At 49.0% G+C, this 12,477-nt stretch overlaps 1 protein-coding gene across 1 annotated transcript in view; it reads left to right on the top strand.

Moving 5' to 3' along the window:
• Positions 1-5,678: 5,678 nt before the first annotated feature.
• LOC148042907 (basal cell adhesion molecule-like) overlaps positions 5,679-12,477 on the top strand; it is a gene marked incomplete at its 3' end in the record, with an annotated part of 60,045 nt that continues 53,246 nt past the window's right edge. Inside the window, 1 exon segment of the mRNA XM_087727169.1 lies at positions 5,679-5,821. Coding sequence (XP_087583295.1) covers positions 5,746-5,821 — 76 coding nt within the window.

The raw sequence follows: 12,477 nt of genomic DNA on the forward strand, positions 1-12,477 counted from the left end.
CAGAATTCCCCAGCCAGCATTCGCTGGCTGGGGAATTCTGGGATTTGAAGTCCAGACATCTTCAAGTGGCCAAGGTTGAGAAACACTGGATTAAAGAATGCTTGCCCGCCCCCCCTCCTTTTATAAGGAGCCATTTCCTGCTGGAATAGATGCTCAAGCATTTCGACCATCGATTTTTTTTTTCAGGAAAGGGTTTTAATGCTTCGGTGTTTGAAAGCCACAACACTGAAGGTCGGGGAGATAAAAAGAGGTCAGCCACAGGCTGGATGGTGCAAATGGACACATTGCAGTGAACGATGAATCCGTCAGAAGAATCGGAGAGCAGGAGGCTTGGTCCAGCTAGCGCTGAGCTCAGCAGAATACAAGGAGCGATAAACCCACAGGGCCTCTGAGCATGCGCCGAGTGCGTCTCTGGGAGTTAACAGAATAACAAGAGTGGGAAGGGACCTTGGAGGCCTTCTAGTCCAGCCCCCCTGCTCAACCAGGAAGCCCCTATATCATTTCAGACAAATGGTTGTCCAATCTCTTCTTAAAAGGCCTCCAATGTTTGGAGCATCCACAACTTCTGAAGGCTTAGGAAATTTCTCCTTAGTTCTAGGTTGCTTCTCTCTTTGATTAGTTTCCACCCATTGCTTCTTGCCTTGCTTTCAGGTGCTTTGGAGAATAGCTTGACTGCCTCTTCTTTGGGGCAGCTCCTGAGATATCGAAACACGGCTATCGTGTCTCCCCTAGTCCTTCTTTTCATTAAACTAGACATATCCCCACTTCCTGCAACCGTTCTCCATATGTTTTAGACTCCAGTCCCCTGATCCTCTTTGTGGCTCTTCTCTGCACTCTCTCCTGAATCGCCACATCTTTTTTTATATTGTGGTGACCCACGCCCGCCACCCCCAGCCCCATTTTGGCTGGCTGGGTGCTGCAGTGAAAACAGGCCACGCGGGGGCTGCCTGTGGTCTGTTTTGGTTAGCAGAGGCACCGTGGGCTGGTCCTTTTGCTATGTTCACTGCTGCCCCCCCACCCCAGGATGGATCTAAGCACCTCTTGGGGGCTGGATTTGGCCCCCCGGGGCCTTGAGTTTTACACCCCTGTCCTAGAATATTGAGGGAAATACATCTGGCTCTCTTTCAGGTGTTTTCTAGCACTCGGAAGCTGACGAGGCAAACTTTTTATCTCCGTTTCCAACTGTTTCCCCCAACGAACTGAAATACATCCCCTTTAATCATTGTGTTCCATAATTTCCCCTTCCTCCGAATCAACAATATATAGTTGGAGATCTTCCAGAAGACGTGGTGTGCTCACCCAGGCCTTAACCCCGGGTGCCCCTCACTAAGGCAGAGCCAGCCTCAATCCTCTTTCTCTTCGATTGTTCACACGAGCATTGCTTAATTCCCCCAGAAGTAAGAGGGGCTTCCCTCATCCTTAGCTGCATCACAGTTTTTAAGAATTCGGTTCTCTTTTTCCCCACATCCGCCAAGGCCAGCCTGCAGGTGGATTAAAAATCTGCAAGGCTGGAGCACTCCGCCCCTTGGAGGGATGCCAGGTGCCTTGGGCCAAGGGCCAAGAGAGGCCAGATAGGATCAACCAAAGGAGTGGAGCATTCCCCAGGGTGCATGTATGGATTTTTCAACTCCCAGAACCCCCCAGACAGGATGCATGGACTTCAGTTCCCAGTATCCCGCAGGCTGCATGCATGGACTCCAACTCCCAGAATTCCCCAGACAGGATGCATGGACTTCAATTCCCAGGATCTTGCAGGCTGCATGCATGGACTCCAACTCCCAGAATTCCCCAGACAGGATGCATGGACTTCAATTCCCAGGATCTTGCAGGCTGCATGCATGGACTTCAACTCCCAGAATTCCCCAGACAGGATGCATGGACTTCAATTCCCAGGATCCCGCAGGTTGCATGCATGGACTTCATCTCCCAGAATCCCCCAGGCAGGATGCATGGACCAGTTCCCAGGATCTTGCAGGCTGCATGCATGGACTTCAACTCCCAGAATTCCCCAGACAGGATGCATGGACTTCAGTTCCCAGGATCCCGCAGGCTGCATGCATGGACTTCAACTCCCAGAATTCCCCATACAGGATGCATGGACTTCAATTTCCAGAATTCCCCAGACAGGATGCATGGACTTCATCTCCCAGAATTCCCCAGACAGGATGCATGGACTTCAGTTCCCAGGATCCCGCAAGAGCCGAGGTGGCGCAGTGGTTAGAGTGCAGTACTTCACCTGACTGTTAGCTGCAGTTCAGCTGTTCAAATCTCACCGGCTCAAGGTTGACTCAGCCTTCCATCCTTCCGAGGTGGGTGAAATGAGGACCCGGATTGTTGTTGGGGGTGATATGCTGACTCTGTAAACTGCTTAGAGAGAGCTGAAAGCCCTATGAAGCGGTATATAAGTCTAACTGCTATTGCTATTGCTATTGCATGCATGGACTTCCCCAAATAGGATGCATGGACTTCAGTTCCCAGGATCCTGCAGGCTGCAGCATACATGGACTTCAACTCCCAGGATTCCCCACCCAGTGTGCCTGGACTTCAACTAGTAGGGGATTTAGGAGGCCGGAAGAGAGGGATTGGCAAAGCCAAGCTGGATTTGGCAGGCGACCAAGTTGCATGGCCTCCCACAGCCCACTCAAGCAAGCCTTTGCTCAAAGTTGGCAACTTTTTAAGATGTGCGGCCTTCAAGCTCCCAAAATTCTTCCTGGATGGGAAATTTTGGAAGTCCAGGGACGTCAAAGTAGCGTGATGGTGGGGAATTGCTGCGTAGTCGGGGAGGGGGGAGCACTGGGTTGATTTGGGGGTAGGGGCATGCCTTGCAAAGCGTGAAGCTGCAAGAGTTTCAGCCTGTGGGCCTCTGCTGCATCCCCTCCTGGCTCTGGATCACAGCTTGATGGTACCTGGGGGCAGAGACTCTAACCCTAATCCTGGTATTGTATTTGTATTTGGTTTATTTGTATGCCGCCCTTCTCCAGGAGGGACTCAGGGCGGCGAACAACTCAGGGGGGAAAGGGGACATAAACAACAGTACACATAATTAAAATGCACGAAAATCACACAGCCATACCAGTCGAGAGGGGAGGGGAACTCATCAACCGCAGGCCTGCCGGCACAGCCAGGTTTTGACGGCTTTCCGGAAGGCCTGGAGAGAGGTGAGGGTCCGGATCTCCGCGGGGAGTTCGTTCCAAAGGGCCGGAGCTGCCACAGAGAAGGCCCTCCCCCGGGTAGTAGCCAGATGGCATTGGCTGGTGGACGGAACCCGGAGGAGGCCGACCCTGTGAGATCTGACGGGTCTTTGGGAGGTAATTGGCAGCAGGCGGTCTCTCAAGTACCCAGGTCCAATACCATGAAGGGCTTTATAAGCGGCCTTTGGCAAAACCTTTTTGAATGTTAGTCAAAGGAAAAGTTGACAGTCAAAAAAGACACCAAAAGAAATCTCTCTTTGAGAGGTCCTTGGTGCTCTCTGAGCTTGGTTGATTTTTTTTGGCAGAAGTTTCACTACTCAAAGTAGGTAACATTGTCAGTGCTAGTGACCCTTCCTTCCTTCCTTCCTTCCTTCCTTCCTTCCTTCCTTCCTTCCTTCCTTCCTTCCTTCCTTCCTTCTTTTCTTTTTCCCTTTCTTTCTTCTTTCTTTCCATTTCCTCCCTCCCTCCCTCCTTCCTCTGGACACTGGAACACCCTCTTAGCAAAATGGGGGTGGTCTCAGCTCCCTACCCCGTGGGCAGCTTTTTGATGGCCAGGCACTGCATTTAATGGGGGGAGGGGGGTGTTGGGTGACGCTTCAGGCAGTGGAGCAGCGACATGGATGCCCGAGAATCTCCCTAGGCTCCCAAGCAAAGAAAGAGAAAGAAACTTTTTAAGAGGCAGAAACGCACCAGGGGCAGCCGATGAGAGAGAGAACGTGCGAACGGAGGGCGCTCTGCAGTTGCTCAGAAGCCCCCTCGCCTTTTCTTTGCTCAAAACTCAGCCAGGAGCTTTTGCACTGTTGAGCTTAGATGTTCCCATCCTTCAGGGGCGAGGAAGGATCGGCTGTCCGTTGCAGCGGTGCTCTTTGCAATGTTTCGTTTTTGGGGAGGGGGCTGCGTTAGAAAGAAAGAAAGAGAGAGAGAAAAAGAAAGAAATAAAAGGTTAAAAAGAAAGAAAGACAAGAGAGAGGGAAGGAAGGAAGAGAGAGAAGAAATGAAGAAAGAAAAAGAAAACTGAAAGAAAGAAGAGAAAGAAATAAAAGAGAAAGAGAAAAAGAAAGGAAAAAGAAAGAAAGAAGGGAAAGAAAGAAAGAAAAAGAAAGAAAGAATGAAAAAAGAGAGAAAGAAAAAGAAGAGAAAGAAGAGAAAGAAAGAAAAAGAAAGAAGTGAGAAAGAAAAAGAAAAGTGAGAAAGAAAAAGAAAAATGAGAAAGAAAAAGGAGAGAAAGAAAGAAAAAGAAAGAAGAGAAAGAAAAAGGGAAAAAAAGAAAAGAGGAAAAGAAAAAAGAAAAGAGATAGAAAAGAAAGAAAGAAAAGGTTAAAAGGAAAGAAAGAGACAGGAGAGAGGGAAGGAAGAGAGAAGAAAGAATGAAGAAAGAAAAACTGAAAGAAGAAAAAAAGAGAAAGAGACAAAGAAAAAAGAAAGAGAAAAGAGAAAGAATAGAAAGAAAGAAAGAAGTGAGAAAGAAAAAGAAAAGTGAGAAAGAAAAAAGAAAAGATAGAAAAGAAAGAAAGAAAAGTTTAAAAGGAAAGAAAGAGACAGGAGAGAGGGAAGGAAGGAAGAGAGAGAAGAAAGAATGAAGTAAGAAAAAAACTGAAAGAAAGAAAGAAGAGAAAAGAGAGAAAAAAAGAAAGTGAAAGACAAAGAAAAAAGAATAGAAAGAAAGAAAGAAAAGAGAAAGAAAAAGAAAGAAAGAAAGAAAGAAAGAAAGAAAGTGAAAGACAAAGAAAAAAGAAAGAAAAAAAGAAGAGAAAGAATAGAAAGAAAGAAAGAAGTGAGAAAGAAAAAGAAAAGTGAGAAAGAAACAAGAAAAGAAAGAAAAAGAAAGAAAGAAAAGGTTTAAAAGGAAAGAAAGACAGGAGAGAGGGAAAGAAGGAAGGGAGAGAAGAAAAAATGAAGAAAGAAAAAACTGAAAGAAAGAAAGAAGAAAAAGAAAGAAGAGAAAAAGAAAAAAGAAAGTGAAAGACAAAGAAAAAAGAATAGAAAGAAAGAAAACAGAAAGAAAAAGAAAGAAAGACAAAGAAAAAAGAAAGAAAAAAGAGAAAGAAAGAATAGAAATAATAGAAAGAAAGAAGTGAGAAAGAAAAAGAAAAGTGAGAAAGAAAAAAGAAAAGAAAGAAAGAAAAAGTTAAAAGGAAAGAAAGAGACAGGAGAGAGGGAAGGAAGGAAGGGAGAGAAGAAAGAATGAAGAAAGAAAAAAACTGGAAGAAAGAAAGAAAGAGAAAGAAAGAAAAAAGAAAGAAAGTGAAAGACAAAGAAAAAAAGAAGAGAAAGAAAGAAAGAAAGAAAAAAGAAAGAAAGTGAAAGACAAAGAAAGAGAGAAAGAAAGAGGGTGCCCCCTGCCTCTCCCTCCTCCCTCCCTGCGCCCCTCCCTCCACCCATTTGCCCGGGGAGAGCGGCTGGGGAGGGGGGCGGGGGTGGGGGGCGGCTGGGGATTGGGCTGAGCCACCGGAGGGCGGGCCGGGGGGCGGGCAGCAGCAGCGGGCAGGAGCGAGCGAGCGGCGGCGGCGGCTTCTTCTTCAGTGTCGGCGTCGAGTTGCAGCGGGCGCGGATCATGAGCAGCGGCGGTCTCTGCAAGGCGCTCCCTCTGGCCGGCCTCCTGGCGGGGCTCTGGCTCCTCGCCTGCCCAGGTAAGAGCCGGCGGGACCCCCACCCCACCCCCCAGCCCTCCTCTGGCCGTCCAGGCGGACTCCGCCGAGCGGCCCCGGGTGCAAATCCCGCCCGCTTGGCTGCTGCTGCCCCTTGCAAGCGCAGGAGAGGTTGCCATCCACCTGCCGTTTCTCCTGCTCCCATCGCGGCTCCTGACTTTCTCTTAAGAGGAGACAACTCCCCCCTCCCCACTTTCTTTCCGAAGAGCCTCCTGGTTTAATTTGGGGACGGGGGGGGGGAATCACCTGGACCCGCCTTCCTTTGGGGGGCGGACAAAGCCCCTGGCGCTCCACCAGTCTGGGGTGCGGGAAGGGTGGGGAGGGGGAGATTCTGGAATGGTGGATTTCTCCCCCTCCCCACCTCCCTGGAGTTTGGCTTCCTTCTCTCTCTCTCTCTCTCTCTCTCTCTCTCTCTCTCTCTCTCTCTCTCTCTCTCTCTCTCTCTCTCTCTCTCTCTCTCTCTCTCTCTCTCTCTCTCTCTCTCTCTCTCTCTCTCTCTCTCTGCAACTCGCCTCCTTTGAGGGGTCCACAAAAGTCCCCATTTTTCCCAGCCCTGAAGGAAGATCTGGATTCGAATCTGGAGGAGGGGGAGGAGAGGGGGTGCAATTGCAGGGGGAAATGATGACAACAGGGGAGAGAGAGTCCAGGCTTCGAATGGGGGACTTAAGACAAGGGGAGGAGAAGCAGTTCTGTGAGACAGGTAGGTAGTCGTCCTAGGCTTAACGACCGCAACTGGAACCCCCCCCCCATTTCTGTGGCTAAAGGAGTTTTGCCCCGTTTTACGACTTTTCTTGCAACTGTTACGTCCGTAACCTGGTTCTTAAGGGAATCCGGCGTTGTCCCCCCCCTCCGTGCCCCCCCCCCCGATTTTGCTTGTCAAGATGGTCGCTAAATGGGATTGCGTAACCCCGGGACTGGGAAGCCGCCGTAAATAGGAGTCAGTTGCCCTGTGTTTGAATTTTGGTCAAGCGTGAGGATGCTGCAGTAAGGGGCGAAAGCCACTTTTTTTCAGTGCCATTGCGGCTTTGCGCGGTCGCTAAATGTGCTGTCGTAAGTGGGGGACAACCTGGGTATCCGTTCCCTGCCCCTCTGCTCACCTCATTGCTGTTTTCCCCCTGGCGTTGGCTTCGATAAAACCCATTTAGTTCTCCCCCCCCTCCCCAGGCTCCCAATGAAGGGGCGAAGAGAAGTGGCACATGGGGAGATGCTAAGCAGTGGCTGGACCTCTCCTATGTGACTCATGCCCACGATGATGCCATAGCTTCATACAGATGGATTTTGGGGGGGAAGGGCTGCAGAGGGAGGGGGAGGGCACAGGAGGGGCAAGGGTTAGAGGCAGAGGTGAGTCGTCGTCCCCCCCAACTTTCCACCCTGATGGCAGGCAGAAGTCGTGGGGGGCATCTGAAGAAAGAAATGCCAGCCGCACCTGTTTTGGTGTAGGGCAGGGTATCTACGCTTGACAATTTGAAGGCTTGTGGATTTCAACTCCCAGAATTCCCCCAGACGGCCATGTTTTCATGGTTAAGGCAGGGCTAGAACTCACCGTCTCCAGGTAAGTTGGCCCAAAGTCACCCAGCCAGCTTTCATGCCTAAGGCGGGGCTAGAACTCACCGTCTCCTAGTGATTGGCCCAAAGTCACCCAGCCGGCTTTCATGCCTAAGGCAGGACTAGAACTCACCGTCTCCTGGTGATTGGCCCAAAGACACCCAGACAGCTTTCATGCCTAAGGCAGGACTAGAACTCACCGTCTCCTGGTGATTGGCCCAAAGACACCCAGACGGCTTTCATGCCTAAGGCAGGACTAGAACTCACAGTCTCCTGGAGATTGGGTTTAAGTTCCCCAGCTGGCTTTCATGCTTAAGGCAGGACTAGAACTCACTGTCTCCTGGTGATTGGTCCAATGTCACCCAGGCCAGCTTTCATGCTTAAGGCAGGACTAGAACTCACTGTCTCCTGGTAGGTTGGCTCAAAGTCACCCAGCCGGCTTTCATGCCTATGAATGCAGGCTGGGGGATTCTGGGAGTTGAAGTCCAGAAGTCTTCAAATTGCCAAGTTTGGAGACATCTGGGGCCAGGCATTTAATTTGTGGTTGACCAGCCCAATGGAAGTGCTATTAATTCTGCCACCCTGCTTGGACCTGGCATCCAGCAGCCTCTCCATCCTTCGAAGCCTGGCCCGCCCAAGGATTAATGATAGCCTTTGCTGTAGGCTTTTCAAGGCTGGCTTGCAACACTCTGGAGGGGGAAAATCTATGAGTCTCTGCAAGTTTTTTACTTTCGGAGAAATCCCTTTGGAAGGGGAGAAGGAGTGGAGTTTCACTGGGTGAGGAAGGAGAAGAGGTGGCCCAAAGACTCAAGTAAGAATTGAAATAAAGTTTAAAAGTTTGGCCAGGCTTGCAAACAAGGAGACCTGTGAGTTCTAGTTCCTCCTGAGCCATGAAGTTGGGTGGGTGACTTTGGGCCAATCCCCAGGTGATGCTGAGTTCTAGCATGCCTTAGGCACGAAAGCCAGCTGGGTGACTTTTTGGACTGGGCAAAGAAGGTGCATTAGGTATATATTCTCTGCCTCGAGTTATTTATAAAAAGACTGAAGGGATGAAGAAGAATGTAAATCAAATCTAAACAGGGGCGTCATTTGAAGGGATAGAAAATGGCTGAGCAGAAACATTTTGTCTCAGTCAGTTTACAACGGAGAAGAGAATCCACTTTCCTTCTCACTGGGTGCCCTCCCACGCCCTCTTCCCCTTTCTCTCTCTCTCTCTCTCTCTGTCCCTTTCTCTCTCTTTCTTTCTCTCCTTCTCTCTGTCTCTCTTTTCTCTCTGTCTCTTTCTCTCTGTGTCTCCCTTTCTCTCTCTCTCTTTCTCTGTCTCTCTCTCCCTTTCTCTCTCTCTGTGTCTGTCTCTCCCTTTCTCTGTCTCTATCTGTGTCTCTGTTTCTCTCTGTCTCTCCCTTTCTCTCTGTCTGTCTTTCTCTCTATCATTCTCTTTCTCTCTATCTCTCTTCCTTTCTTATTTCTTTATTTCTCTCTCTCCCTTTCTCATTCTGTGTATCCATTTCTCTCTCTGTCTCTCTTTGTCTCTCTCTTTTCTGTCTCTCTCTCTCTTTTCTGTCTGTCTCTCTTTGTATGTCTCTCTGTCTCCCTTTCTCTTTCTCTCTTTCTCTGTATGTCTCTCGCTCTCCCTTTCTCTATCTCTTTCTCTCTCTCCCTTTCTCTCCCTTTCTCTCTCTCTCTCTCTCTCTCTCTGTGTGTCTGTCTCTCCCTTTCTCTGTCTCTCTTTGTGTCTCTGTCTCTCCCTTTCTCTGTCTCTCTCTGTCTTTCTCTCTGTCTATCTTTCTGTCTGTCTTTCTCTGTCTCTCTCTCTCTCTTTCTCTCTTTTTTTCTGTCTGTCTCTCTTTCTCTGTATGTCTCTCTGTGTCTCCCTTTCTCTTTCTCTCTTTCTTTGTATGTCTCTCTCTCTTCCTTTCTCTATCTCTTTCTCCCTTTCTCTCTGCCTTTCTCTCTCTCTCTCTCTCTCTCTGTGTCTCTCCCTTTCTCTGTCTCTCTTTGTGTCTCTGTCTCTCCCTTTCTCTGTCTCTCTCTGTCTTTCTGTCTATCTTTGTCTGTCTGTCTTTCTCTTTATGTCTCTCTCTCTCCCGTTCTCTCTCTCTTTCTCTCTCTCCAATTCTCATTCCCTTTCTCTCTGTATGTGTGTCTCTGTCTCTCCCTTTCTCTGTCTCTCTCTGTCTGTCTTTCTCTCTGTCTCTCTCTCTTCTGCATACTAGAATTCTGCAGATGGCAGAGCCTGGTGCAAAAAGAGAGGTTGCTTCTTAAAATGCAGCGAAAAGGACAGGAGCTCCCACAGATGCCAGGCCAGCCTGCTTTGGGTGTGGCAGAGAGAGATGAGTGGGGGCTGGACTGGCACAGGAGCTGCCTGGAGAAGGGAAGAAGGAGCAGAAGGGGAGGTGGAGGGGAAAGGCGGGGTAAGGGAGTGTGGAAGCCCCCTCCCCAGCTTGGGGAGTTCTAGGGAGGGATGCTGCTTAGCCAAACATGCTCCAGCTGGTTGTTTGTTCAGTATTGGCACTTCTCACATTCCACCTCCTTGAGTTTTCATCGTCTCCTTAATCTTCGTTTGCTAGGCTGGATTGCGGGGGGGGGGGGGGGGGGGGAATTTTCTGCTCTGGGGTCCCTCCGGGCATAACCCACCCACCCACCCAGGAAGAGTTTGAGGGAGGTTTGAGCTAGGAAGGACAGCCGGGGAAAACCGTGGGTAGGGTCTCTAGCCCACTTTGTTTGAGCTCTAAGCAGGGGTTCCCAAACTTGGCAATTTTAAGACTTGCATAGTTTGTTTAAACTTCCACTTTAAAGACTTGTGACTTCAACTCCCAGAATTCTCCAGCCGGCATTCTGGGAGTTGAAGTCCACAGTCTTAAGGTTGCCAAGTTTGAGGACCCCTGGGGCTCTAAGGGGTCTTGGAAGCGTATTTGATGCTTTTCTCCAAGCAGACATCAGTTATATTGGATTCCAATAAGCATCCGACTCCGTCAGCAGTTCTTGGATTGAACCGACTGGGGGAAGAGAGAGAGAGTGAGAGAGAGAGAGAGAAAGAGAGAGAGAGAGAGAGAGAGGGAGGGAGGGAGGGAGGGAGGAGGAAGAGAGAGAGAGAGAGAGAGAATTTGCAAGTTGTGCAAGGTGTGGTTGAGTGGATCGTGGCCCCAGATCTGGGCCGCTTCTCCTCGTGTGCTATTTTGGAAAGTGCTTTTCGGGGCTGGTTGCCATTCCAGATGTTGGGAAAGGAAAATGGGATGTTTGTGGGCAGGGAGGGGTTAAAGGACACCACAGGGGTTGTGGCATCCCTCTCAAGTGATGTAATTTGTGTCGGTTGCGGCTGATTTGTATAGTCGTGAGTCGTTATATAAGTCACAGTATTTGAGCCAGTTTGGTGGGGTGGTTAAAGCACTGGTCTAGAGACCAGGAGACAGTGAGTTCTAGTCCTGCCTTAAGCATGAAAGCCAGCTGGGGGACTTAAACCCAATCTTCAGGAGACTGTGAGTTCTAGGTCCTGATTTCGGCATGGAAACTAGCTGGGTGACATTGGACCAGTCACCAGGAGACAGTGAATTCTAGTCTTGCCTTAAGCATAAAAGCCAGCTGGGGAACTTAAACCCAATCTCCAGGAGACTGTGAGTTCTAGTCCTGACTTAGGCATGGCAAACTAGCTGGGTGACATTGGACCAATCACCAGGAGATTGTGAGTTCTAGTCCTGCCTTAAGCATGAAAGCCAGCTGGGGAACTTAAACCCAATCTCCAGGAGACTGTGAGTTCTAGTCCTGACTTAGACATGGCAAACTAGCTGGGTGACATTGACCAATCACCAGGAGATTGTGAGTTCTAGTCCTGCCTTAAGCATGAAAGCCAGCTGGGGAACTTAAACCAATCTCCAGGAGACTGTGAGTTCTAGTCCTGACTTAGACATGGAAAACTAGCTGGGTGACATTGGACCAGTCACCAGGAGACAGTGAATTCTAGTCCTGCCTTAAGCAAGAAAGCCAGCTGGGGGACTTAAACCCAATCTCCAGGAGACTGTGAGTTCTAGTCCTTAGACATGGAAAACTAGCTGGGTGACATTGGACCAGTCACCAGGAGACTGTGAGTTCTAGTCCTGCCTTAAGCATGAAAGCCAGCTGGGGAACTTTGTGCCAATCTCCAGGAGACTATGAGTTCTAGTCCTGACTTAGACATGGAAAACTAGCTGGGTGCCAATCACCAGGAGACTGTAGAGTTTTAGTCTGCTCTGTGCATGCTCAAAATCTCAAAGCAACCTGCTCTAAAAAATGGAAGAATAGCCACATTTCTTGCAAACGGGGGAATTTTGGCAGTTTGAAGTCCACGCTTCTTAAATTTGCTGAGATTGTGATTGCTGAGATTTCCCCACCAGGTTGCAAATCCCAGGAATGCAGGCTAGAGTTGAATTTTTTATTTTTATTTTAAAAAGAAAAAACACCATCCCGATGAAGCCAGCGGTGACCTACGCCCAAAAATATGTTTTGGTACACTCAGGATTGTGTTGTTTGTCAATCATAATGCCCAGATGTCTCCATCACTCCTGTTCTAACTCAAGGAAGGCCCGTTCTTTTCTTCCTCTCCAAATTTGAGGGATCGATCAATTTTTTCCCCTCTTGATCAGATCATGGATAAGGAAGCAGATGGGCTGAAAAATTCTCCTTTGCTGGGTGAGAAATATTACAGGTGGCTCGGCCCTTAAGACAGGTTTTCGTGCCTGCTGAGCTAAACTTATGGCCCCCAGGCAGCTGAAGACTTCTCAAGAAAGAAAGAAAAAGCTATTTTTATTTTTCTTTCCGCTTGGAAAGTAGGGGTTCTTCTTTGATTTATGGTTGAGCGCTTACCAGTTCTAGAGCTGTGGATATTTTTCAGAAGAGGAGGGCAAAACTAGTCCTCCATTTACAACCGTCACAGCACCTCCAAAGGTCACACGCTCAACATTAGGGCACTTGGCAACGGGGCATGTAGTTTTGCAGCATCAGTGTGTGTGTGTGCGTGAGAGAGAGAGGGAGGGAGGGAGGGAGGGAGGGAGGAAGACAGACAGACAGAGGGAGAGAGAGAGAGAGAGAGAGAGAGAGAGAGAGAGAGAGAGAGAGAG

Source organism: Thamnophis sirtalis, unplaced genomic scaffold (assembly GCF_051295495.1).
Source record: "Thamnophis sirtalis isolate CommonGarterSnake01/CBP01778 unplaced genomic scaffold, rThaSir2_p1.2 scaffold_13, whole genome shotgun sequence".
In the NCBI taxonomy this organism is placed as follows: Eukaryota; Metazoa; Chordata; class Lepidosauria; order Squamata; family Natricidae; genus Thamnophis; species Thamnophis sirtalis.